General features: G+C 54.8%; 1 protein-coding gene across 1 annotated transcript; it reads right to left on the bottom strand.

Annotated features, from left to right (window-relative positions):
* MASP1 (mannan binding lectin serine peptidase 1) lies at positions 1–25771 on the bottom strand. The gene is made up of 11 exons (XM_009282365.1): positions 25551–25771; positions 22890–23115; positions 14386–14563; positions 13993–14124; positions 13296–13492; positions 12825–12972; positions 12200–12318; positions 11256–11334; positions 6562–6699; positions 5475–5549; positions 1–896 (listed from the first exon to the last, which is right to left on the bottom strand). The coding sequence occupies exons 1-11, from the start codon at positions 25769–25771 to the stop codon at positions 1–3; spliced, it is 2409 nt and encodes an 802-aa protein (XP_009280640.1).
* Between the last annotated feature and the right edge of the window lie 1317 nt (positions 25772–27088).

Genomic DNA, 27088 nt, shown 5'->3' with positions numbered 1-27088 from the left:
TCATCTCTCCAGCTCTGGGTCCAGAAATGTCCATCTCTCTGAGGAGCCTGTTTTCTTCTCCACCCAGTCCACATAGTTGGAGACTTTGGTGTACACACCATACACCTGCTTGCTGCCACACTCCTCCGGGCCACCCCATGAGACCAGCCCTTGGGCCACCCATCTCCGGGTTCCCGGGTCCTGGATGACGAAGGCTCCTCCACTGTCTCCCAAGCAAGTGTCCTTCCCACCTTCATAGTAGCCGGCACAGAACATGTTCTCAGTCACGCTGTAGTTCCCAGACCGCGACTCGTAGCTGGTCTTGCACTCTGCGTGCAGCACCACCGGCAGTTTGACGTACTGCAGGATGTCGGACAGTGTTCTCATGCCCGAGCTGATGATCTCGTCCACTGTGATGTTGGGGTTGGAGATACCCCAGCCAGCCACCAGCCCCAGTGTGTTAGGGTGAGGGCCCTCCAGCTCGTGCTCAAACTGGGGCAGGCAGACAGGCATGACGTAGTTCCCCATGGTCACCTTCTCCTTCAGCTTGACCAGAGCAATGTCATGGTTGTAGTTCTGGATGTCAAACTCCTCATGGAGGATGATCCTCTCCACTGTCCGGTTGACGGCCTCCATCTTGTTCCTCACGTCATGAAGGGCCAGGTAGACGGTGACGTGCTCCTTGGAGACGGGGATGACAGTCTTGTCTCGCCGCTGGGAGCGGAGCACATGGGCGGCCGTCAGCACCCAGGAGTCTGAGAGCAAGGCCCCACTGCCAAACCATTTGTCGTTGGGCACCCGGGACATGTCCTCCACCACAATCAGGGCCTGCCAGGGGAAGAAGCCAGGCTCTGCGTTTCGCCCGCCAATGATGCGCTTGATGATCCCAGGCAGAGGACGAGCCGGCCGGCCGCACACTGGGGACAAAAAGGACAGGACAGTTACTCCCAGCACTTACATAGGGAACAAATGAAAAGGGACATCCCTGTAGATTATGCCACATGGCTGGTTATCTTCAAACCAAATGCTCACTTGTGTCTTTTTTTCCATAAAGGGCAACTCTTCTTTTCTCGGTGGATAAAGCCCATCGTCCCTGCCATCTTCACCTTCTCCTGGAATAGTGTGCGTGAGAGCTTGGAGCAGGCTGAGCATTACATCCCATCCCCTATGCTAACAGGTCTTTGGAGGTATGTCTGGGAAAGGAATGCGTCTGTCCTTCTGAAGGATTTTGCTTCCTGAAGGCAGCCCCAGCTACTTTCATGTCTTCCTTGCCTGGTGGAACCATTTCTGGTGGCAGCGGTTTGCCCTCCTGGGAAAGGGGCAGTCTATTGCTCTTCCATGAGGATGGTGGGGTGACCTTGTTCAGCCCTTGGGAAGCTAGTCACGGACAAAGAGGCCAGTCTGAAGCCTGCATGGGTTGTCCAGTTTATTCTGTGAAGTAGGAGCCACCCTATGTTTCTCTGAGCCTGACGGCTCAGACATGAGACCAGGAGACCCCAGTGCTAGTGGTGTGTCTGTCACCAACCTGCTACATGACTTTGGGCTCTTCCCCTCTCTCTGCTGTCTGAGCTATTCCGGCAATACTTTTGGAGCACAGAGCATCTTTCTTTGCTCACAGCCCCAGGATAATTGGGTCCAGCTCTTCAAGAGTTAAAAGTAGCCATACCAAGCCCTCTGGATGTCCCATGCTTTCTGTGGCTGTGGACAATGAGGCAAAGATTGGAGAAGTGTCTTGTCTGTGGTTCAGTAGAACCTGTTGGTTTTCAGGATTTGGGCCGCCTTTCCCCAGGTGCCCATGGAAACCCCAGTCCTAGCATCTGCTCCCACATGGCACCCTGGGAGACCCAAGGGAGGATCTCAGGCAGCTGTCCCAGGAGGTACCACTAGGCCTTTGGCATAATCTACCTGCAGTGATGAATGCACATTGCTCAGCACCATCCATCATTACACCTTTGGGGCCTGCAACACCTTCACGGTGGGGCAGAGGGTCCGAACTCCCCTTTCATCTCCCCAGTGCACATACACCCTGGAGTGTGGCTGTGTGGCTCCCATGGTTATGGCAGCTTGCTCAGAACAGGCCATTCTTCTGCTGGCAATGAGACAGGACTGAAACCAAGTTGAGCCACTAGACCCCATGCTGGACCAGGGAAGGAGGCATCTTCAGAGCTGGGAGCTCCGTGCTCCTGCTGTCCTGGCTCTGTGGACATCCATCCTGGGTTTGGTCATGGGCAGTCAAGGCCCAGTTAGTCCCAAAAGTTTGCTCCAAAACAGTAGCTTCCCAGCTGCCCTCTCCTTCCCCACCCTTGCTGGAGGCTGTGAAAGGATGATGTGAATGCTCTTGGCCATAAGACCATGGACTTTCTAGGCACACTTCTGGCTACCAGCCCAGGTGGGTCTCAGGCCCAAAGAGTCTCCACTGAGTTTGGGAAGGGTCAAGCAGGGCAGGGCTGCAGCACATGTGGCCCAGTCACAAAGGGAGGTGGAGAGCCCTTGATGAAAAGGGTGGGCTTTTGCCAAGGTCCCATATGCTGGACCTCTACTCCAGAGAGGCTGGAGGCTCATCTGATGTAAAGAGTGAGGTGTTGCCCACTGGGAATGAATATAGACAGTCAGAATTGTGTATAGCACACTATGGGGCTGTGGAGGCTTTCATCGAGGGTTAGCTACCCCAAAGCTGTACCAGATCTCCTGACATGGAAGTCAGGCATGGATTCAGCAAAACACGTGAGCCAGGGTGGGACTTCAAGCACCCTAAGTAGTATCAGACCTTAGTCTCGATTTACACCTATGTGATCTGTGCTCCAGATGGGGACCATGGTGCTACCAGATTCCTTAAGGAAGGGCAAGTGGAGGGATCCTTCTGCTGTCTCAAAGACCTGGCAGATGCTATGATTTCTGCCAAGCCTGTATTGCAGTAAAACAGGGCTGTGACTTAAAGGGTTGTTGTACAGTTGAGCTGGTAGGTGGGACACGGAGATAGCTTGAGGGCCAGCCTGCACTTTGCAATTCTTCACTTTGCAGTCCAGTTTCTGGAGTGATTTGGCTGGATCCACACCACTTCAGAAGCAGAAAGGCCAAATGAGTAATCCTGCAGCCTCACTGTGCCCTGTGAACTTGCTCAGCACTTCCCAGACCATCCAGCTGCTTGTCCAGCTCTTGCTCAGTGTGCCAAGAAACCCAGGGGAATGCCGGTGGGAGGACTGGAGCCTGACATCATCCCAGCCTCACCCCTCGCGCTGAGACCCGTCACGAGGTCTGTGGTCTCATGGCCATGGCATTTACCCTCCCGGAGGAGCTGTGGCTGGAGAAGGCTCAGCCATGGGATGTTGCCTAGCACCATGGACTTTACTCCTGCACCTCAAGTCCTCACCACAATTCTGGCAGCCAAACCAGCATCCCTCTGCTCAGCTCCTCAACAGACCCAGAATTAATACCTGAAGAGCCCTGACGTGCTGCCTGGTTTGCCTCCAGGAGCTTTATCCAGGCGCTGTGACACGGCATGAGGAAGAGGAGGGACTCAGCATGCTGAAGGTGGCTCTGAGAGGATTGGACAGGGTGGGCAGGGACAATCCTGCCCCTGGGGAACTTAAGCCTTGGGACACGGTTGGTGTTGGTTCATGCCTGTGGCAGCACTGTGGAGGGGGACTCCCAGGTTGCTTGGGGGTGCTGATGTCGCTGCAAGGTTGTGGGAGCTGATTTGGGCTTGCCCTTCTACAGCTGGAAGAGTGCCGAATCACAGCAGCTCAGGTGCTGGTCTCACCCCTCCGAGTCTGCAAGGGGAACCCACATCCTCCATGGAAAGTTCCAGGACTCTGCCCCCATACCCCCTGTTCTGGGAGGGGAGGATGCAAAGCCTCACAGAAAGAGGGTCTGACCCCCCAGGGCGATGGGATTGGGGCTGAGAGTTAGCCTTGCAATCAGGGCAGGAGCACCAGGAGCTGCTAACATGGATTTGTTGTGGCTGGGATCTGCTGCTAGGAAAACTGCGACTCTGGCAGAGAGGGAGCATGGTGAGTGTCTCTGCATCTGCTTCGCTCCCTTGCCTTTCCCAGTGCTGCAAGGAATAGAAAATGTGCTCAGGCAAATAATTCCTGCGTTCCAGCCCAGCCCAGCTGGTCTGCTGCACCAAAGCTGACGGCTGTCCCAGGGAGATGGTTTTGGAGGAAATGCATCCAGCCAAATATTTATTCTATTAAATTACATATCAAAAACGCTGACCAGGCTGCAAATGCTCCCACTAATGGCAGAGGCAGGCATGGAGTGGCCTGGAAGAGGAGTTTCTATTGATGGGGAGGTGGCGTGAGACACGGGGAAAGATCTGAAGAGCAGCTGGCCAGCTGCTGCCTGCAGATCCCGATCTCAGGAGAGCATCACCCTCTCTCTGGGATTTTCCATTTTCCTGAAGTCTCTCTGACTTCTGTCACTAATCAGGAGGCCTGGAAATGGCCCATGAAAGCAGCTATGGCCCCAAAAGATGTCCCGGTATGCTCCCAGCTCAAATTAGTTCAGGCTGAAACATCAAGGAGAGATGCAGGGAGCAGTTGCTGCAACAAGAGCAGCCACAGCCCTGGTCTCGGAGCTCCGTGGGCTGCAGGGAATCTCAGGGGGTCCCTCCTCTGGCCTTGTAGTCACTCAGCGTGGCTGGAGATCAGATACCCTCCATGGGGCTGAGCCAGCTCCCGAACCCCGGGGTGGTTGCAGCTGCAGCTGCTGCACAGCAGCCAGATCCCTGCACCTCTCCAGAGAGCCATCCCTGCACATCCGACCACAACCCGCACCCGAGGCTGCCTCCAGCCCCTCTGCCTGGCAGCCAGACCTGGCCCCATGCTTGGCTATGGCCAGCCAACATCCTAGGGATTTTGTTTAATCCCGAGTGGGCACCTGGCCTGGTAACTTGCTGGCTGCAAACATTTCTGCCACTGCTCAAAGGCTTGGGACTTTTCCTTCCCTGCGAAGTGGCTGGGTTTTTCTGCAAGGCTTGGAGAGGCGCTAATTGCTCCTGCATGTGGACACACTGCTAATAGGAGCTGACAGCCAGCGGCGCTGTGCAGGTAATGCTCTGCCCTTGGCTGCAGCCATTGCCAGTCATGCTGGGGGCTGAACATGGCCAGTGAGCTCTGCCCTGGGGCTGCTGGTTTCCTTGTCTGCTGGAGCGGGGAGCTCGGGGAGCCCTGACAGCCAGACAGCCAGGATGGTTATGATCCCACTGCTGCCCTATACTGCCAGGGAGACATGCCCTCATCACTGCTGCCCAGTGCCACCACTGCACCCTGACCATCTGGGCCAGCCGTGATAGCAGGAGGCCTCTGTCCCCATCACCCTCCCGGCCATACATTGGATACGTATAGCCAAGGCATATGGCATTGTCACCAGGGAGCAGGGTCCCTGCCTAGGGAAACAGCAGGTCAAGTCAGGCACGGAGGCATCCCCCCCACCCCCGCACGTCCCTGCTCCGCACCCCTTGCCGTGGGAACTGGCCGCCCCAGCACTAGTACCTGGTTGGCAGGACGGCAGCTTGGTCCCCAGCTCCTCACTCCTCCATACCCCCGATGCGTCGCACGTGTAGGTGGCTGCAAGAGAGCAAAGCGTTAGCTGGGCTCTGGCCCTGGCATGGGGGGGTGTCTTTTGCAGCGAGATGTTGCCCAGCTGACTGGACCCTTTGAACCCTTTTCCAGAGCAGGAGGTGACCTGCCTTTTACGCTCTCTGTGCTCCATTCCCTGGGGAGCCCTGGCAGCCCTGTCCCCAACAGGGGACATGCCACCATCCTCAGTTTCACTGCCTTCTGGAGGGCTGTGCTGCGCCCTCAGCCTCGGCTGGGAGCTGCCGCCCCATTAATGCTGCCAGTGCCCATTTTGTTAATGCATGCCGGATGCTGGGACCAGATGCACGGGGCCAGCGGGTGTGCAGGGGGATATGAGCAGGGAGGCAGGAATGTGAGGAAATCCTTTGGCTTTGCTTGCTGAGGGAGGAGGAGGAAGAAGGGCTGGGGTGTGTCCACACCCCCTCTGCTGCCCAGAGCTAGGTCCAAAGGGTGCAGAGACCTGTGGTGCTTGGAAAAGCACCTTGTGGTGTCTGTGGTTGTGGACCAAAGGGATAAGGTGGAAACCCAGCCTGCCATGATCCCACTGCTGTCTGTTCAGCTTTGGCTACTCTGGACATTTGGGTGCTGGGACGGGGAGTCTTGTGGAGCCCTTTCTGGGGCTGCTGGACCTGGTGCTCTCTCCAGAAGCAGCTCCTTTCACAGAAACACAGAAAATTTCATATGCTGCCGGGAGCAGATGGCAGGGTGAGAAGGCATAGCGGGGGAGAGAAGCCACATTGCTTCACAAGCCACACGTAGACAAAGCACCAGGCAGTGCTAACTCCATCCTACCTCATTGCGGAGCAGGATGCAGCCACTCTGACAATCCAGGCAGTGCAGACGCAAGGTACAATGTGTGTAGGCTACATCCACAGCCTGCTGCTTGCAGAGCATCCTGGAGCGGCCATCCCAAGCTCCCCCTGCTTGCAAATGTGCGCACGCACAGCCACATGCCCACCCGCACCATGCCGTGGGGACGCGGCCCAGCCCCACCGCTCACCGGTGCTGTTGGGGGCCATGTGGTAGTAGGGGTGCTGGCAGTGGTACTGGATGGCTGCTCGGTAGGTGGTGAGGTTGTTCCTGGAGGAGAAGGTGACAAAGCCGTGCTCCAGCTCCAGTGGCGCTTTGCAGTCAGCAACTGAAAGCCAACACAGAAGTGAGGGTTGAGCTCTGTTTCTCGGGGTGTCGAGCCAGCCTGCAGGCAGGTAATGCTGGGCTTTGGCATGTGATGATGGTCCTATGGGGCAGAGCAAGGGCCCATATGGTCCCGTATCCTCTTTCTCTAGGGCACTGCAGGGAGCACAGCTGACACGACCTCAGATGGCAGCAGGAAGCTGTCCCCAGGCAGGGCAGCCTGGTCCCCACCACGGCCACCCTGCAAAGACAGGGCACGTGTCTGGCACTGCTGAACACCAGTGGCACGGCTCGCCCGCAGGCTGTACGGCCAACACCGCTCACGCTGGTGGAGACTCCCGTGCTGGGAGCCCCTCCTGAGCACTTCATTGGTGCAAGATCTCTCTGCTAAACCTTCGAGGGGGGAAGAAACCTGCGCTGGCAGGTGAGAGCTGTTGGGAGATGCTCCCGGAGTATGTCTTTGCATCCCTTACCAATGGGCAGGAAAAAGCAGGAAGTGATTCACTAACCTACCCCATGCATCAGGGGTGCTCCTCTATGCACAAGGCTTTGCTGAGTGCATGGCCCCATCTCTCCTTTTCTGGGTCTTGCTCATCAAACAGTGCTGACAAGCATTTACAGCTCAGGCTGAGCAACCCTAAGTCCTGGCTGTCCTGTGATGGCAGGAGATGAGGGACGTTGAGAACGTGGCTTGGCTGGTCTGCAGGCAGGGGGAAGGCCAGCAGACGTGGGTGAGATCCCACCTGCTCCATCGCCCAAGACGTGGGCAGGTTTGGCTCTGCTTCACCCATCCCTGGTGTGGGCTCAGGGTCTGGTGGAGGGAGGATTTCTAGGGTGCCGTTGCCCTTTCCCATGGCCTGTCCGTGGTCCCCTTTCTCCCCCACATCCCTCACAGTGCCCTGCCCAGCCTCTCCTCCCCAGCTTGTCCCCTGGATTGGGCTTGTGCCACCCACCCTAGGAAGGACCTCAGGCTGCAAGGTGGTTCATCCACCAAAGACAGGAGTCACCCCGTGGGAGCTGTGGCTCCCTGCCATGTGGGCAGTTCACAGCACACTTGGGTGATGCTGTGCAGCCTCCCCCTGCCGCATCCTGGGGGACCTTCCCCAGGGGAGGACAGGAACCGGGGTCTGATCCTTCTGGGAAATGCAGTGCTGCAGAGCTGGGTTCTGCCACATTTAACATGAGGGGTTGAGTAGGGGATGGGTGACTTTACGGAAAGCAGGTCCTGTGCATCAGGGATGATGTGAGATCTGTGGGTCTCCATGTGCTCCAGAATGGGAAGGGGGTGAGGACAGGAGCCCTAACTCCTCATGCAGTGACCCAGGTTAACGAAGAGAGAATTCACTAGAAGCAGTAGCTGACACCAGGGATATGTACTGATGCTCAGGGTTAGCTAACTGCTTGGGTGAAAAAAGCCTGGTTTATGGCAAAATGCTGCAGCTCACTGTTCACCAGGGTCCCCTCCATCCCCCTGTAGAGACAGCAGGTGATGGGATGGGTGTGTGGGTGCAGCCAGGTTGGGTGGAGGCTCTGGGTACCCGTGGCTTGCAGAGGGACAGAGGAGAGGACACAGACCCCTCTCACCAGCCCTGGGGGTCCCTGGCTGGCCTGAGCTTTCCTGCACTCTTCCTATGGTGCTTGGGCACAGAGCACTCCTGTGCCACGGTGCCAGCAACCGTGGGACCTTTATAAGGTGCTGGGGGATGCTGGGGCTTGCAGGAAGGAGGGAATAGATGTTGGGGGACCAGCCTGGCTTGCACAACTGCTCTGGGGTTGTTTATGGCTGCAGGGCAGCACCCACTGACATGCACAGCCCATCCCCTCCCTGTGTGTCCCACAGGCCTGGGGCGGGCCTGATACCTGGAGAATGGGCTCTTGCACAGACGTGTTGCCCCACCAGTGTCCCGGGTCCTGCTGAAAGGGTGAGGGGAGGGAGTTTGTGTCTTGAGCCTTCCCAGACTTTTGCCTTGGGGAAGGGGGGCCATTTAGCATCTTTGCCTTCGTAGGACCAGAGCTGGACCGAGCTTCCCAAAATGCACCTCCTCCTCCTCTCCAAGCCTCCGGTCCACATCCCAGATCCTCCCAGTGAAGCCCCCAATGCCTCAGGGAGCCTGGGGTGTATGCCTGGGGTGCTTGGGGACATGGATGGAGCTGAGCTCTGGCCTCCTTCAGCTGCAACCAGCCTGAAGTCGGCCCGTCCTCACCTCTGCAGGGCCAGCAGTGGGGAACAAAGGGGAGGCGGAGGAGCATCCATCCCCCTGCACTGGTGCCAGGGCTCGGTGCCTGCAGGAAAGGGCTGGTGATGCCAACCTGTCCTCCAGGCCTCCTTGCCCGGAGGGTCTAAAAGGTGCCAGCACACTCGGAGAGAGGAGAGGAAAGAGTGTTTCTTATTCATGATGCTGGGCCAGGGACGAAGGGCAGCGGGAGGCTGAATCCAAACAAACAAACAAACAAACAACCAGGCGGCCATGCCACACTCCTTGCGCAACCGCTGCCTTGGAGGGGGAGCCAAGCTGGGCCGAGGCATCTGAGCGGAGAGGGAGGGATGCGAAGGATGTGCTGGGAGCTGGCAGCAGCGCATGGTCCCCGGGCAGCAGTGCCAGGGCTGGGCAGGCACCCTTCCTGTGCGGTGGCACGGCAGCGGTAAAGGGGGGCTTGACTCCAAATTTCCTTCCCTCTGCTCGAGACGGAGTTAAGAAAGCACCAGGCGTGGGGGGGTTAAGAGTGCCATGCCAGTTAGACAAGCCACGGAGATGGATTTGGCAGCCAGGCCAGGAGCAAAGGGGACCTGCCCTGGGTACCGGACAGATCAGAAAGGGGCATCGAGACAGGCTGCCCGTCGGGGCGGCGTGGCCAGCGCCAGCCTCACGCGGCCACTTGCTCCGAGCCGGCTCTTCCCTCTGTCTGGTTGTCGGCTCTATCTGCAGCTGCACCGAAAGCAGAGGGGAAGGAGGAGAGCAGAGAGAGAAAGCCCAATTAGTGGACGAGCAGAGAGAGGCATGCAGGAAACCCAGCCCCCAAAACACCAGAAATCGTTAATGAGTGCCCGGCGAGCCATGCCAGGGTGCCACGGATGCCGGTGGAGCCATGGCCGTGCGGGGGACCTGCTCGCTCTGCTCGGCCAGGGCGACCTGGGGACAGCAGCTGGGAGAAGCCGTCACGGGGTTGTGTTTAGCCTCACCAGGCCACGGAGCTGGATTTTATCCACCTTGGCTGAGAGTTTTTCTATTTTCTGCACTGCTTTCTAAAACCATTTTTGCTCATGCCCTGCCTCTCCCAGACATCTCGGGGAGGTGGGAGGCATTGCAGTTTGGAGGCCTGAATTGCCCATTTAGGGGCTTCTTGGCTTTCCAAAAAAAGTCTTCGAAATTTAGTGTAGTGAGTCATATCACACAAGAAGGGACCAGTTCCAGCCTGGCTGGAATAATGCAGGTAATCATTTCAAGTTTCTCCAAAAAATAATACTTTTTGGGGTTAAAAATATTTACCTAGATTTTTGTTCTTTTTTTATTAGGCAATGCCAATTTTTGTCTGATCTCTGCTCAAGCTGGATAAAATCAATGGGAGACTGTGGTAGCGAGAGTGGTAGGAGTGGGGAGTTCCTTGGTAGGGCAGAGGCATCATTAGCCCCATACTTTCTAAGGAGCCCTTTCAGATATGAATCTATTTAGCAGCTCTGAGAGCCTCCCGTTTTCCATTTTGAGTGAGAAAACATGAATTAAAACTCCAGAAATACTCTCCTAAGGTAAGATCCTCCAGTATCATTAAAAGAAAAAGGATCTGCCCAGATGGGGAGAGCCTTGATGCCAACATCCCTTGAGATCATCTCGTCCTGCCTCTCCTGGAAGGTCTTGGGACCTTCTCTGAGCATGTTTGCTGATTTTCTTCTCTCTGGGCCAGCCTTACAGCAGACTGAGCAGCAGTGAGAGCCTCCCTGAGGTCTGAGGGTGCTTGGGGGAAAGGGGAAATGTGTTATCAGGTACATCTCCCAGGCCTGAGCTGAGAGAGGAGCTGGGTTAGATGAAAGAAGAGATGATGCAAATCGTCACCCGTCCTTTCATATGGCATCCTTTCTTCTCCCCTTTTCTCCCATTTGTAAATATTTGGGCAACTTTTCTCTCCCCTTTCACTTAGCTGAGCAGTGCCCAGTTTAGGCTAGGACCTGGGACCTCTCTAATGCCCTGGGTTTTAGTAGCCTTCATTGGGAAGGAAATTTGGACCAGGAACTAGATTATCCCAAATTGTCCCAGATTTATCCAACAGAGCCAGCTCTCAGGAGCCAGGTTTGCTCTTTCTTTGACAGAGATAGCAAAGTGGCTTGCAGATCAAGTTATGTGAGGAATCTAAATAAAAGCACCAACCTCCTACTTGTGGCATTTGGAGCGAGCCCCGTTATGTTATCCAAGAACGAGCCAAAAGAGCTTTGCAGAGTTACGTAGCCTCTCTGGCTGGGTTTGCGTCTCTGAGTAAGGAACTCCGCTCTGGCACGGCAGCTGCCTTTAGCATGAAATTATTTCAGCAGGAAAAGGACATTGGCAGGGTGGGAAAGGGTGTCCTTACTTTTGCAGATAGGGATCTTGTTACTCCAGGTCCCGTCCTTTAGACACTCGATCTGGAAGGAGTCGCTTTCCAGGTTATCCTGTGCAGAAGATGCCAGCAAAAGACACCATCAATGTACAAGGCAAGGAAATTCCTCTCTCCATAAAAAGTCAATTTCTCGGTGATTTAGTCAAGATATATCCAGCCCCCCCTGCAAGAGGACTTTTCTAGCTAAAAATTGCAATAAAATCATAATGAAAAACTTGAGTTTTCTTGTTGCCAGCAACTCAGGGGCATGCTGAATGCAAAAGAACTGGAGGCATTTATTCCTGTTCTAGGTGCTGGGTTGGGTAAGGAGGCAGCTCTGCATGAAGGATGAGTCTGGGAGGAGATCAGAGAAATACCCAGCTCCATGTCGGAAGTCAAAGCAGGCTACTGGTTTGGAGGGAAGACAGCCACCATGTGAGTCACCCACGCTCCCTGTGGTTCTCAGCTGTTTCCTGGAGAGGGCCTGCCAAAATCCCGGCCCCCTTGACTCACCGAAGCTGTCCCAAAGTCCTGGAGGACCTCCCAGTCTGTGGAGGCTGGCCTCTGCAGGGCTGCCCAGGAAGCTGAGCCAGCGCCCGCCGAGATGGGGAGCAGGCAGAGCCCTGGCAGCTCCCCCGGGGCTTTTGCTGACTTTTTCTCTGGCAGAGGTGCCAGATCTGGCATCCTGTGAGCTGGCCAGTTCCGGAGAGATGATGAGAGGGTGACTCGGGAAAGTGCCATTTCCTCTCTTCCTTTGCGTCTTTGGGAAGGAAAGACAGTTGGTGGCTCTCAGAGGAGGCTTTGTCCTTGCCCCTGGGAAGGCGGTAAGGATGGTGTGTGGGTTGCGTCCACTCTCCCAAACAGAGATGCAGCGGCTTTGGGAGGAAGGATCCCCCCTTTCCTACCCAGGTGCCCAGCTCCACACCGCCATCCCATACCTTCAGTACTTTGTAGCCGGTGTTGCAACTGATGACAACCTGGTCTTTGAAGGTGTATTTGGCTTGGGAAGGCTCGATTTTCCCATTGATCGGTGGTTGCACCAGTGGGCATGGGTTTCCTTTGAACAAAAAGCAAATGAAGCAAAAGACAACTCAGCTGAATAAATGGAGGAAATGGAGAGTCCCAGCTCTGCCACCCAGTCCCTGTAGCAGGATCTGAGCATCCCTGCCCTGCTCTTGCTATTAGCCTACACTAGCATGGCTCAGTCAGGCTCTTCTTCTAGAAGGAGTGGAGGCTCTAGGTCTTTCTCCCAGTCCTGGGCTGTCCCTGGCTTTGGGCATTACAAGGTTGGGAGCTAGTAACAGTAGCTTGTGCAATCATCCTGCCCAAAACTGCTCTGCTTTGCAATGTGGTCTTGTTTCAGGGCCCATTTGGCATAGGGAAAAAAAGCACCCTTTGAAGGGAGGGCTCCGTGTTATTTTATTCCTCTCTTCTTGTGATTTCTGGAACAGACCCTTTCTGGAGACAGAACCATGGACCACCAAACTCATGATCTCCACCAGGGTTTGTAAAGCCCTTCCCATTGCCCAAGCCCAGCAAATGGGGGAAAGCAGCAGGAGTTACCAATTGCTGTGTACGACAGCTTCCAGCCCCTGTTCTCTCCCGAGTTGTCACTGTGGAAGAGGATCTGCACACTGTTGGTTTGCGTTTCAATGCGTCCCGGGGACTTCTCTCCACAGAAAGGGCCAAACTCCCTATGACCAGCTTTGATCTGCCGAGGCAAAGAAGAGTGGGTGGCTTGAGGGGGATCTTTGATCCCTGAGGATCGTTTCACCCTGCGGCTGATGGATGGGGCTGCAGTGGGGTCAGTGGGGCTTAAGCACCATGTGTTGGGGGGATGTGAACCGAAAGAGGGTCACTATTGGCTGAGAGGGTCAAAATCAGACGTGGTAAGAGACATGGGTTCAGCTGAGCACAGGGCTCCTGCTGGCTTCATCACCCCCGTTTAGACTGGGGCAATTTTGGTCCTATCACCAGGGCATCAGGGAAATGACAGGAGAGCAGGACAGGAGGAGTGTGCAGAGCCCAGCTCACCTTGATGTAGTCATAAGGACAGGTCACCTCGGGGTGGTCTTCCACGTCAAAGCTGTCCTCGAAGCTCAGGGTGATGAAGAAGCCCTCCTCCAGCTCGATACGGTACAGGCAGTCCGAGCTCTTGGGGTAGGGGCTGGGGAAGTCGGCACTGGCGACCACCCCGCTCCTCTGGGTGTAGAGGTTGTCGCTGCACTCCACTAAAACACAGCCGTGGCTCGCTCAGCACCCTGCCAGCTGCATCCCAGCCCTGACCATGCTCAGGAGCCCTCCCAGTGGACTGGGGTCTGCTGGGTGGGTCCATGGACCCCGAATATGGGTCCACGCAAGGAGAACCTCACACAGCCAACCTCCAAATATGCCTGTGGCATAGAGGTCCTGGGCTGAGAGCTAATCCCAGCTAATCCACATGATGCGGATTCAGAGCAGAGACTAAATCTTAATTTCTCTGACTTGAGGAGGTCTACAGGGCTCAGATGAGGTGCATAGCCCATGGAGAAACCACATCTCCTTCCCATGCAAGAGGACTGCAGGCCTTGGGCACTCCTCAGTCCCAGGCTATTGGTTTATAGGGCAGGAGGCACTTCGTCCCTCCTGACAGCAAGAGAGGGCAGTTTGGCCTGTGTTTCGTAGGTCTGTTGCCTGCTCAGGGACCCCTCTGTGTGACCATCCCCACGTCTGAGCTGTGCCTGGGTGGTACCTTTGCAGGTCCTGTTGTCAGAGTGGAGGATGTAGCCAAACCTGCAGGAGCAGTAGTACCCGCCGATGTAGTTGTGGCAGTAGTGGTCACATGCCAGCTCCTCATCACTTTTCTCCAGGCACTCGTCCACATCTAGGATGGAGATAACAAGGAAGGGAGGTCACCCTGCAGCCCTCCACGCATCGCTCCTCGTGGGGACATTTGCCACAACACTGAGAAATTAGTTGTCCCATGTGGTGGGTCACACGAGCACCCAGCGAGTCCCATATGGTCCAAGGGCTGCACACAAGGACTTCTCTTGCTAGGGTCCCCAAGGCTGGCCTGGGATGTGATCCTAGCAAATTTGTTATGCTACCCTAGCAAGCTGGTCCTGCAGGCTTAACTGCTGCTTACCCACGGCAGTGTAATGGGCGTCGAAGCCAGTGAAGCGTTCCTCGTTGGAGAAGTCGGACCTGAATGTGAGCCCCATGTAGGGCCCCGGGGACAGGATCGCTTGCTGGCCTGGAGCCTGCTCTGTGTCTGTCGTCTCCCTGCCACAGAAGGTTGCCAGCTCCTGGTCCTCAGCTTCAATCTGTGTACAGAAAGAACGGGTGAGGGCTCGGCAGTGCTTGCTGAGCACTTGGATAGTGCAGGAGTTTGACATGTCCTGGGGTGCTCCCCAGTGCTGGTCACCTCTGAATTTTCTCTGTGTGGGGCTGTGGGTGTCTGTGAGCCTGGAGAGCCCATGGTGCTCTCCTGGGGGAGGTCAGGCTGGGCTTGGAGTCATGCTCTGCATCTGAGAGCTCAGGTCTCTGCCTGCGCTTGCCCAGCCTGTCCCCTGCCAGGGCTCAGCAGTGTCTCCATGGGGCAGGCTGCCCGTCTGGCAGCCTTTGATAGCCACAGCCTAAGGATGCAGCTCTGCACCCCTGGGTGCCACGTCCTGGTCAGCCCTGTGCTGCCTTGGCCCTAAAAATAAACTTCCAGCCATTCCCGCTGCATTCACCTCACCTTCTGCAACCAAGCATGACCCTGGGGATGCTCAGGGCATGGCAGGTCTGACTCCCACTGCTCTGGATCTCTGAGATGCCATTACTGCAGTAAAGCAATTAAATGGTTTCTGCAAAATGAACAGAGACTCAGGTCTGCCCGCTCCTGCCTGTGGTCACCCTCTGAAGCAGATGCTGAGAGAGCAGGTAGCACCCAGGATGTAGGGAGGAGCTGGGGGCGTGTAAGGGGAGGATGCAGGGAAGGAGCCTGTGTGGAAGGTAGGGTGAGGACAAGGGCAGGCGGCCGGAAGAAGGGGTGTGAAAATCAACCCCTGGCCGTGTCATTCCCACTCAGAGCTGTCAGTGCCTGAGATGCTCCCCCTCGCCTCCTCCCTCAGCCCAAATGCTGATCCGGGCAGCAGCATCTGTGTGAGCTGTGAGCAGCTTCTGGGAGGGCACTGGGACCCCAGAGGAGCCCCTGCCCATCGGTTTTGCGTCAGCTCAAAGCAGCAGCCATAATTTGGATGGTGTTTCTGTCCCCTGGGATGGTTGGACAAGCTCGGTCCTGTCCCTGCCACCCCTGGTCGCTGTCTGGTTCCAGACCTGCAGTACCAGGCACTGTTTGGACTTGGAGCCACACGCCCAGAGGGCTACAGGAGGGGACCAACGGGCCAGCGTGCCCTGTTGTCATGTCAGCATGCTCACTAGCCTCTATGTGCATCCCTTTAAAGCATGCCCGTGCCTTCAAGTGCTGTAATACCTGTGGAAAACCTTCCGGTTTTCCCTGAAACCCCCTCCCTTCCTTTTTCCTCACTGTTTTTCCCATTTCAGCATTGACCCCGTCTCCTTCTGCAAATCCCACCCCCAGCCCCTGTCTCGACCACAACCTCTCCCACCTCGTTCCCAGCACCCTGCCTACTTTCCCCCAGGAGATTTGAATATGAATAATCCCTTGGCTGAGGAATGTGATGAACGCCACCACGCACTATTGAGGCTGTGACGAAGCGTGCAGCCCCCCAGCCCGTGCCCAGGGAAAACAGCTGCCTGCTCGGGGACCCACGGGGTCCCGGAGGTGTTGCAATGCCATCCCTGGCTTGCGTGGCCTTGGTGAGGTGAGACCCTCCTCCGGCTGCATCCCCGTCTCCTGGAGACCCTCAGGATGTGCCAGCCAGGGAGGGTCTGGGACTGAAAGGGAAATTTCCCAGGGCTGAACAAGCAGGCGGAAACTCGCTCACACCAGGAAAAGCCAACGTGGAAATGGCAACTCAGCATGCCTTGACATTGCCTCCAGATATTTTCCATCCTCTCATACAAGCTGGAGCTGGCCAGAAAAGAGAGAGACTTTCCGATGATAAATTTTGAGAATTTGGAGAAAAAACACGCGCCCTGCACTGGGACAAAAACCCAATTGAATTTCTTTTTTTTTTTTTTGTGAAACAGCGTTCTGAAAAAAAAAAGGAAAACAAGTAATTTGGGATCCATCTGGTTTCAATCCCTTTGAAATACACTGTGGTGCTTTAGAATCTCTTTTAAATCTGAAAGAAAGATTGTTTTGAAATGAAATAGTGTTTCAGACTGAAAAACGGGAGCGCCATCACCAAAAGCGGAGGAAAATGGCATTTCGGCCCTGACACGCAGTCGTAGCTGTGCAAGTGCGCAGCACGCACCCTTTTCTGTAGAAACTGCTTTTTCTTAAAGAAAGCTGTGGGAAGGAGCAATTTCCAGCCAGCTCCTCCGTGCAAGGCTGGTGGCTGTCACCTCTGCAGGGGCGCATGAGCCACCGTGTGAGCTCCCATCCCTTTCCTCCAGCCCCGGCCGGTGCAGGACCTGCAGCACAGCATCACCGAAGCATGGGAAAACCTCCCCGGTGCCCCGTGTCTTGGCCGGAGGATGCTCCCGCCATGGGGCCAGCCCCAACACTGCCCCCAGAATCTCTGGATACAGCCCCGGAGCGGCAGGATGAGGCCCGGGAGAGCCGTGCTCTCCTCGCCGAAGGTATCCATGGCCCCTTATCTGTGTCGGGTCCCATGCCCCGAGCCATAGGGAGCAGAGACAGCCCTCCAGCAGTAAACTAAACAGAGAGGTCATCATCCCTGGTTAATATTTGCTGCTTCTGCTGAGGACTGTATACTTTTTCATAGATCATTTACATCCAGCGAGCAGGCTAGTAATTAAATCCTGGTTGTTTGTTTGGAGTTTCTCCCTCTCGGGTCACGATGTCGACGTTTTCACTAGAGAAGATGTGTCCCTGAGGGAAATATCAATTGCTGCAGAGAAATTCCCTATAAAAATACGCTGAAAGAATCCTCCTTTGAAAAATAAAATATAGTGACACTCTCGTGCCTTAAATTTACCCTTGCCACTGCCTCCTGCCGTCTTCCCTGTTTCTGCTTGCCTCCTCATTCCCTCGTTAAGATTTCTGCCACTCTGGATGGAGGCAGATGGGGGTCCCTCCCTGGCTGTGCCTCTGTCTCCCTGCATTTTGGCTTGGGCTGTGGCTAAGAGAAGTGGTGTCCCAAGCCGTGTGGCCCCCCTCTGCCCCATACTGATTTCCCCCTTCGGGGCAGGAGGAGGGAGCTGGGGTGCCCCGGCTCGGCAGCAAAGAAATGCTGCCCCAGGGCATGGGCTGCTGGGGATGCCGGAGCACCGATGCTCCAGAGATGCCTCCTGTAGCAGGCGGGTTAATGAAATGCCATGAACACCAAGGGGAATTTGGCCCGGCGGTTCAGTGTCTGCCGCCGGAGAGGAGCAGGCAGCCGGCAATACGGAAACGCAGCCGCCACCCCCCCCTCTCCAGCCCTCCAGGAATGCACTAATTGGACTGACGAAGGCCAAACATACCACTTGTAATATATATAAATGTCTCATTAGGCAGAGAAATTGCAGTGCTGGGCTGAAGACACTGGGAACATGACATGGGGAGGAGACGCTCAGAGACAGGGAAGGGCATGAAACAGCCCCTGCTGAGCCGCCTTGCAATTAGAGTGCACGCAGGAAGGCAACACCCAGATGAACGCGGGTTTTTTGCAAAATGACTGATGCTGCTGCTGCTGCTGACTGTCGGAAATGAGGCAGGGATGGGACAGCCCCAGCAGGAGCCTCCATCTCGGTCTCCTGGAGATCCTCTCCCCAACATGCATGTGTCCTCTCCCTGATACACGTTAAGGGTCCGTTTGTGTGCAAACATGCACCTGAATTTCCACGGGAACGTACGTGGCAGCCGTACTGTGGGGGAAAGGGGAAGATGGCTGGTTTCCCCTGCTGTGGACTTGGCTCGATGTCTGGAGACCATCCCCTCCTGCGGGTTGCTGCGCCCACATGCCTTATTTCTGGGCCAGGCCTGTTTCCTGTGGGGGCTGGGGGTGCAAGGAGAGCCCAGGCGGCATGCTGGGGTGCTGATGGAGCTGCTGGCTCGCTCCCATGCCTGCTCCTCCTCCTTCCCCTGCACAGGGGGTGACTGTGGTCCCCGGTGGTGCAGGGGGTGGCCGGTGCCACCAGACTCCTCTGCACAGATCCAAACGGGATGGGAAAGGCGAGCAGCAAAGCCCTGGGCCCTCCCCTCCTCCCAGCTGCCTCCCGGGGATTTGAAGTGCTCCTCTTGGGAGCCCACACCCCTGGGGCATGGATTACCCCCTGGCTGAGGCTGGCTGACAGCACCAAAAGAGGATGCTCTTCTCCTGACCCCCCAGTTCATGCCAAGCCCTGATTTGTGCTTTTTCCCCCTCCTTTGAGCAGAGGAAGGTGTAAATGTGTCCTGTGCACCCTTCTCGAAGCCTCGGGCTGGGCATCCACTGCCCTGAATGCAGCATCAAGCTCCTTCCCTGGCCCTGCGCGGCCCCTGCCAGCGCCGCATCAAGCACCTAGGATGTCCCTGGGGACAATGCCGCCAAGCGCTTGGCACAGAGCAGCATGCAGCCCTGCCCCATGCGAATCGCCTGCGGCAGGGGATGGCACACTGTGAGCCCAGGATGCCGCGTGCAAAGCCGATCTGCTATGCACACTATACACTGTGCCAAACCTTGGGGGGACGGGGCTCCATCACACTGCAAATCTTTCATAATCACCCTCCCCGAGCACCGCTTCCTAGGGTGGTGGCACTAGCTGATGCTCTGCCTGCAGCCCTGCCTCCCCAGCTTGGCCCATACCCCTGTGTTCCCCTCACCATCCCTTCACCGTGGCAGGCAAAAACTGCCTCCTGCGCTTGGTTGGGCCCCTGGCCACCCTCGAGCAAATTTATTTGCAGCCACTGGTTTTGCCTGAGATGCCTGGCCAGCTCCTGGGCACCCACACATGGGGTTAGTAGGAGTCCTGCCTGGGTGACCACCCGATGGCACAGATCCTCCCTGGGGACAGGGGTGTGAATAGCAGCTGCAGAAAAGTGTTCCAAGTGCCATATGTGGGCCAAAGTCTGAACACAACATGAAGAGGTGCAACCAAGGGAGACTTGCGTTGTGTCAGGGGAGATGGGACCCACCGAACCCACAGTGTGTCACAGACCCCTCTGCCCTCCTGCCCTCATGCACAGTTGGAGACACCCATCACAGACGGCCCCTGGGCTTGAAGGAGTGATGGGAAAGCCCTGTGGCATGTGCTGAAACCTGCCAGGTCTCAAGCATGTGCCATCCTGAATCAGGACTCAGTGGTAGGGATTGGGGTGAAGAGATGTAACCCCACGAGGACTGTGAGCCAGCAAGGACTTGCCATGGGCTAACTGGGGGGAAATCCTCTCACCACAGGCCCCATCTTCACTTCAATCCAGGAGCTGGTCCCAAGCTGGCTGCCAAGCCCTCAGGGGCTGATTTCATTCCAGGGCTTGACCGAGCGATGTGCAAAACCTCATGGACAGGACCCCAGGCTCAGATCTTCCTAATAAGCTCGGGCATTCACTCGTGAAGGCTCCTCAGAAGTCAGGATATCATCTCCCATCTCTGGCCCTCCACTGGGATTTCATCTCCCATCTCCCTGCCTTTGCCACAGTGCTCCTCAGTGACACTAGTCAAGCCACTTCACCTGATTTCCCGGTCACAGCCATGGCTTTCGGGGTGTCCCGGGCCAGTGCTGGAGACTTGTGTGCAAAAGTGCTCAGTGCTGGGTGACCCCAGAAAGGAGCTGGAAAAGCCACAGAGAGACCACCCGCAAGTGAGTAACCCCCATATCAGCTCCCTGGGGACAGTGATGAGCCAGGCAGAGCCTCTGGAGGAGCACAGCAGAGGGCAGGAGCCGAAAGCCCAGCGCAGATGGCTGCTCCTTCGCCGTCCCCCTGGACGTGACAGGCGGCTGAGGGCGGCCATCCAAAACCCGGGGAGAGGCTGTCTCCGATGCGCCGGGGTCCGGAGCTCGGCTTCCCAAGGCAGCGTGCGGCTGGTGTTTCCTACCTGCATGGGGCTTCTTTGGGTAGGTATTTTGGGGGTGGCTGTTCCTCCTGTTCCTGCTGGCTCACTTCCCTACTGAAGTACCACTCCCCCTCTCTGCCATCCCCGTTTGCACAAACAAGCATCCTGGCCTGCGAGCATTTCTTTAAAAGCCATGTTCTTTTTATATATATACACACACGCACACATATTTGTGTATATATATAAATAAACAGCTATTGTTTTAATTAGCCATTGTTTCAGAGCTCTGGAAACCGTTCCTTTCTGAAGACCACCCCGAAGGCAGAGATCTACGTGGGTTTACAGCTCGGCTTGCCCGGAGCTTGCCACTCAGGATGACTTTCTACACTGCTCGAGAGCTCGGGCACATGGGCAGCCAAGGAGGTAAGAAAAGCACAGGCCAGGGCAAGGCGGCTTTCTGCCTGTCCCGAGCTGGTCCCCACCTTGCATCGGGGCTGTTCAGTCCCCATTTTGACCTCCTTCTTATGGCAGTCAAGTTGATGAAGACCCTGATGGAAAGCCTGGTCAGACCCATGGTCAGAACAAACAAGAAGGTGTTTCTTCACACACACACATAGGCATATAATCATATATTTAACCCGTGCAACTCTCTGCCACAGGATGCTGCAGAGATTAAAGTCACCCATGAGTTCAGAAAGCAATGGTACAAGTTCATGGAGGGGGAATCCACTGAGCGCCATCGAACACAGAAGTACCACCTGTGGCTTTCTGAGCATCTTCACTGGGACTGGCAGAGTATTACAGAGAAGCACCTGTATGTGCTGGGTCTATAATTATATTCTATAGCCATGCACTGTTGGCCTCTGTCAAAGAGCGAGCTGACGCTGTTTTTTTGTCTTGTGCTGATGCAGACAGAGGCTGGACACACAGACCCAAGGAGGAAAATAGCCATGGAGTCATTTGCTGCACTCCTTAACATTTTCTAAGCTGGTGGTTTAGCAGCATCAAGATTGCACCCCTACCCTGCAGAGTAGCCTATGGATCTCCCATAATCCATCCATTTTCAGCACTTTTCAAATGTAATTCTGTGGTGGAGGCTCCACAAGCTGAGTTACAGCCCCGAGCAAATTTATACAGCTGAGATCTAAATCCTTGTGAAAAATACCGCCTTCTTATGGAAATCCAGCGGCAGGGAGAGCTATGGTGCCAACTGGCACCACGGCCAAATAACAGGGAGCCTTATGAAAAAGGAAAAATGAGCAGGGGGTGAAGGGCGGGAGGAGGGGTAAAGCTTGGAATGGGGAAAGTTTCCAAGAAATCTGCTCCTTGAGCTTATTGGGTTTTTAAAGCAATGTATCTCTATATATGTCCCTGGCCCTTGTGCTTGGAGAAGATCCAGGAGAAGCAGAAAGAACTAATCAAACCTCAATGAGAGCTGTTAGTAGGAGAATGAATGCCAGCACAAAGGGGAAATTAAAGCAGCGAACAACAGATCCTAGAGGAAAAAAAAACACAAATGTTTGCTTTGTTTTCTTAGGGCAAGAATAAAATAATAATTTCAGTTAGCTGGCAACTAGCACCAGGGCTGAGTTCTGCGGTTCCAGACCTGGGTGCAACCTCCACCTGCCTCTCTGTGGAGGGGCAGGGTGAGGCTTGTGCCGGGCGATGGGGTAAGGCATGTTCAGCCAGGCAAACCTAGAAAGCACCTGCTTGCTACTGCTGGTCTGCTAGAAAGCACCAAACCTGACCAAGTTCAAAGATCTGGAGTACCCAGCTTGTCCTGGATGCAAAGGAGAGCCCTGCTTGGAGAGACCTGTGGTGCAAGAGGCCAGGATGCTCTGTGGTACTGCAGCGTGTGGCCCACAGCAGTTTCTGATGGATTACTGCCCAGCAATGAAGCAGACTGAAATCTTTTGTGGTTTTGGCTATGACAGCTCCCTGGAAACCTCCATAGCTTGTTTGTGCTGCAGGTATTTGCCAGCAGCGGCCCCAAAATTTTATCTCAGCTGTGAAATGAGTTTGCACCGAGCGCAAGGGAGCCTTTGGGTCTGTGCCCTGTGGCTCGTGGGAGGCTCTGCTTGCAGACCCCAACTTGCAGTCTCAAGCTCAGGTCAAACCTTTCCCTTTTGCTTCCCTGGGAGCTGGACAGTGTGTCCCAAGAGCATGCAAGCTGTGGCCAGGGATCCAGGCTGGCTGCAAGGTGCACCCGTGGCCATGGCCTGGCAAAGGGTGCCCATCTCAGCGGTCCTCCTTGCACATGGCTGGCATCAGAGTGGCACAGGCTGGGGGTTTAGCCACAGGGGTTTCATCAGCCCACAGGTGTGTAAATCCCATTGAGTCCAATGAGAATTAGGTGCCCAAATGCTTTCAGAAATCTGGTCCTCTGTGGGTAAGCTCTGAATCTGGTGTCCCACTCACTGTCAGTCCAATAGCTGTTGTCAGCTTACCTGTGCTCTCCCTGTCCACTGGACTGACAACTCCTCTGCCCAATAAATGGTGAAAACAAGCTTTTCCCAGCTTTTCTAGCACTACCCTCTCTCAGCTGGTGAAACAGGTCTGTTGTCTACCCCACCATCTGCCCCGTGATATCACAGCTCACCTTCACATAGTCGTATTCACAGAGGTAGGATGACTCCAAGTCAAAATGCATGAAGTACAGCTTGATTTTAAATCCATCGGGCACAGAGATGTTCCACGTCACTTCTGAGTCACTGGGATAGGAATCGGGGAAGTTGGGGGACTGGATCTCCCCAAACATGTCCATCAGCTCAATGGCATCCACTGCGCAGAGCAGCAAGGCACAAAAGGACCAGGCCAGGGGGTACCTGGAAAACACACATGAGGAGATGAAATGAAACTTTGGCAATGCCAAAACCTGTTGAGGGCTCAGCCTCTTTTCCCAAGTGGGTCGTGTAAGGTCACACACTCAAAACGGCTGGGAGAGGAGGTGCAGCACCATGTCACCATGAGCAAACCCCCTACCAAGCCGTGGGGAGGCGGAGGTGAGGGTGGGAGCTGCACATGGCTCCTAGGAGGGGAAAGCCCCTTTGAAAGGTGGGTGACGCCAGCACCATGTGCAATGCAAAGGCACCTCCACAGCTCCCAGCCAGCTCCGGGCGCTGTCAGGAGCTCGATGTTTCTCACGCTTCTGGGAGCAGCAGCTGCTGGCAACACGTCCTTTAACTAATGGGGCTCTGATGGGCAAATCTTTATTTAATGGAAGAATAAACATAAGGATGCTTAATAAAATAATGACGCTTTCTAAATCGGTTTAATGAAAGCATCATGGCAATAACTGCTAAGTATCATTATTATTATTACTGCTTAGCCTCATCCTGCCAAATTGGGATCATTGACTCTCAATAAACAGCACACGTCTTTGCAGCTGGGCAAGGATGGACTGGGGCCCCAGCAGTATAACCCAGCATGTTACTCTCCACTATTTTCTGGTTTTCTCTTCTCTTCTCTTCTCTTCTCTTCTCTTCTCTTCTCTTCTCTTCTCTTCTCTTCTCTTCTCTTCTCTTCTCTTCTCTTCTCTTCTCTTCTCTTCTCTTCTCTTCTCTTCTCTTCTCTTCTCTTCTCTTCTCTTCTCTTCTCTTCTCTTCTCTTCTCTTCTCTTCTCTTCTCTTCTCTTCTCTTCTCTTCTCTTCTCTTCTCTTCTCTTCTCTTCTCTTCTCTTCTCTTCTCTTCTCTTCTCTTCTCTTCTCTTCTCTTCTCTTCTCTTCTCTTCTCTTCTCTTCTCTTCTCTTCTCTTCTCTTCTCTTCTCTTCTCTTCTCTTCTCTTCTCTTCTCTTCTCTTCTCTTCTCTTCTCTTCTCTTCTCTTCTCTTCTCTTCTCTTCTCTTCTCTTCTCTTCTCTTCTCTTCTCTTCTCTTCTCTTCTCTTCTCTTCTCTTCTTTCTTTTCTTCTTCCTTTCTTTTCTTCTTCCTTTCTTTTCCTTCCTTTCCCTTTCTTCTTTTTCTCTTCAATTCTTAGGGTACCACTCACCCCAGACGGAGAAGCACACAGATGTTGAGATCCTTAGAGGTCTTTTGTCATTAAACTCAGCTTTTAAAAAATCTCAGCCTAAAGAGTTTGTCCCAACTTGTTACCAACTTGTTTGTCCCAATGGAGGGCAGAAAGGACAGGTAAATCAGTGGCGGTCCATCTGACCTCGCATCAGCCTTGAGCTCCATTTGAGCATGAAAGTGAGCATAAACCGAGTATTTCTCTGTGCAAGGGGAGAACACCGCCTGTGCTGGAGGTGCAAACACAAAAGCCTGTGCCATTGCATGGGACCCAGAAAGAGGAGCAGACCTCAGGCTCCTTACACCCAGTGGAGCGCACAAAGGAAAAGAAACATGCAGGAAATTAGAGCCATTAGAGACGAAAATTTCCGCTTTCTAAAATAGGTTCTAAGGCCTGGCAAAGGCTTGTAGGTGTGTATTACAGGTGCTGGAACTACTCGCATGTACACTTACACCCGGTTTCAAAATCAGGGCTTGATTTAGGTATGCTGGTGAGGAAATTGAAGCTATATAAGTGGATTATTTTTAACCTGTCTGTGTTCTTTCAAAACCAGGGCAGTAGATTTCTGGGGCTCATTTGTGTAGTGCCATCACTTTTCCCAGCTCTTCATTACAAAGCAAAGTTAATGGGAGCTGAGAAATTTGGATTGATTTTTCTTTCAAGCAGAGTGAGGCTGAACATGCCTTTTTCTGACAGCTTGTCTGAAACTACAAAAATATGTGAAGGGAAAATCTGTTTCTCCTCTGGTCAGAGTACATGCACGGGGCTGGATGCTCAGCTGGTGTAAATGGGCATCACCTCCTCGGCTTGAACGGGCCGTTTGCCGGTGCAACTCTCTGCTTTCCCTTTAAACAGGGGAGGCAAAACAACATCAAACTTCTTTCCCATGCCAGGAAAGTCTTAACCTCACATAAAAGTGATAAACGACCGTGGCGTGCACAGAAACCTGAAGCCCATGCAGCACGTCCAGCCTCGCTCGCACCTTTCGCCCATGGACCATGGCAGAGCGGTACGCCCGGGCTGCGCGCCCGTCACCCGAGGCTCCCTTCGGCTCTGCCGGGATGCCGGCACGCAAGCCGGGCTGCAGCACGAAGCCGAGGCATGAGCAACGCCTCGTTCGCTTGCAGATGGGGAAACCGAAGCCACGGTCATCAGAGGGAAAGGTTCCTCAGCGGGATGGTCCCCCTGCCCGGCCATGCCCCGAGACCACAGCGTGCGGGACCCCGGGGTCAGCCCGTCGCGGAGGCACTCACCTCATTTTGCTGCCGGGAGGGTTTGCCGGCGGGTTTGGCGCGGAGGATTGCTGGCTGGTTTGGAGGGGACGGCTTTGCCTCCTTCCAAACGCTCCGCCGTCCTCCTTATCTCTGTCCGGAGATTTGTGAGCGTGTGCGCGCCTATGTGTGTGTGCGTCTGGAGTTGTCTGGCATTTTCCATGCAGGTCACGCCTTCCCCTGCCTGCAACCGTTCCCCACATCCCCACAGGCAGGCAGGCAGACCTGCCTGCATTGGAACCGTCCTCCCCGCCCGCCGCTCCCTCCTCTCCCGCCGCGGGGCTGCGCGTGCGCTCCAGCAGAAGCCGCGGCATTCAGCGAAGTTTTTGTCTTCCCTAATCTCCAGAGTTTTGTGTGTGTGTGTGTGTGTGCCCATGCACATTGTGTTTTCTCTCTTTTTTCTTCCCCCCCTACAGCCTGCTTTGCCAGATGGCCAGAATTTGCCTCTCAATAGGGTCGGAGGCTCCAGCAAAAAACAGAAGGCAAGAACGTGTGAAAAAAAACCTGTGCGGGGATAAATAGCTTTAGTGGTGGTGCTGCAGCTGGGATGGGTGCTCGGGACTTGGGCTTCTCTGCCCAGTGCCGTGCGGTGTTTGGGACTGGAATCCGGTTTCCAAGAAACTTTCGAGTTGTGACAGTCCGAATAAAATCAAGACCTAGTTTGCAGCCTCCTGCAGAACTGAGGAATTGCTGGGTTCAGCTTTTTGTCCCAGGGCAAAAGAGCAGCTTCAGCTGCGGACTCTGCTCGGGAGCGAGAACTTTAAACACTGAAGTTACAGGTTTTGAGCCTGACTCCCTCCTGTCGAGGAAACAGGTAAAAACATGAACACTCCCCACTAAGCCACAGGAGATTCATTTCCCCTCCCTGTGCCAGGCACAAACCAACCCAAAACCCTCTTGTCTGCATAGCTAAGTGGGAAGAAGATCTATTCGGGCTGTAAACAAGGGAATAACCCGTAGGAAGTCAAAGGATGCAAGTGACTCCCTCGTCCAGAAATGACACCCTTGGAGACTTGAAGAGCAAAACTTTAATAGCTGTTTACCAACTTCAGCTTGAGCTGGTTAATGTAAACCCTGCAGACATCCACTGGCGGCACGGATACATATGCGGCGTGTTAAAAGGCACACACAAACAAGAGCGGGGAAGAGGCAGGGAAACAGGGATGTGTTGGCACCACTCCTGGAGCAGCAGCTCCCAGCCCTCCCCGGACTCCCCAGCTCGCTGATGTCAGGCTGCGGTGCCGCCGTTAAAGGGGCGATGTTAACTCCAGCCTCTGCGGCGGCTGCTGCCCCTCTAACCATCCCCAAGAAGCTGTGAGGGAAGGGGATAGAGTGAAGAAAATAGAGTTTTCCTCTTTTTCCATTTCTCATCTTTGTGCTCTGGGGGGTGACGGTTCCTTGGCTTCCCGTGCAGAAGCCACTTCTCTTGCTCCTGTGGGTCTCTGGTTCTGCGCTGGGGAAGAAATGGTACCTACGGGAATCAGTCAAGTAAAATAGAAAAATATGAGTGGAAAAGCACT

Source organism: Aptenodytes forsteri, unplaced genomic scaffold (assembly GCF_000699145.1).
Source record: "Aptenodytes forsteri isolate BGI_AS27 unplaced genomic scaffold, ASM69914v1 Scaffold404, whole genome shotgun sequence".
NCBI classification, from domain to species: domain Eukaryota; kingdom Metazoa; phylum Chordata; class Aves; order Sphenisciformes; family Spheniscidae; genus Aptenodytes; species Aptenodytes forsteri.
This window is presented reverse-complemented; position numbering and strand designations above follow the sequence as displayed.

What these genes read in the sequence shown, in the direction of transcription:
- MASP1 (XM_009282365.1), bottom strand. Translation starts at nt 25,771, where the DNA reads ATGTGGGGAACGGTTGCAGGCAGGGGAAGGCGTGACCTGCATGGAAAA. An exon ending in GTGAATACGACTATGTGAAG is followed by an intron (nt 14,564 to 22,889) that starts GTGAGCTGTGAT and finishes TTCTGTACACAG; the next exon opens with ATTGAAGCTGAGGACCAGGA. An exon ending in TGACAACAGGACCTGCAAAG is followed by an intron (nt 13,493 to 13,992) that starts GTACCACCCAGG and finishes GCTGTGTTTTAG; the next exon opens with TGGAGTGCAGCGACAACCTC.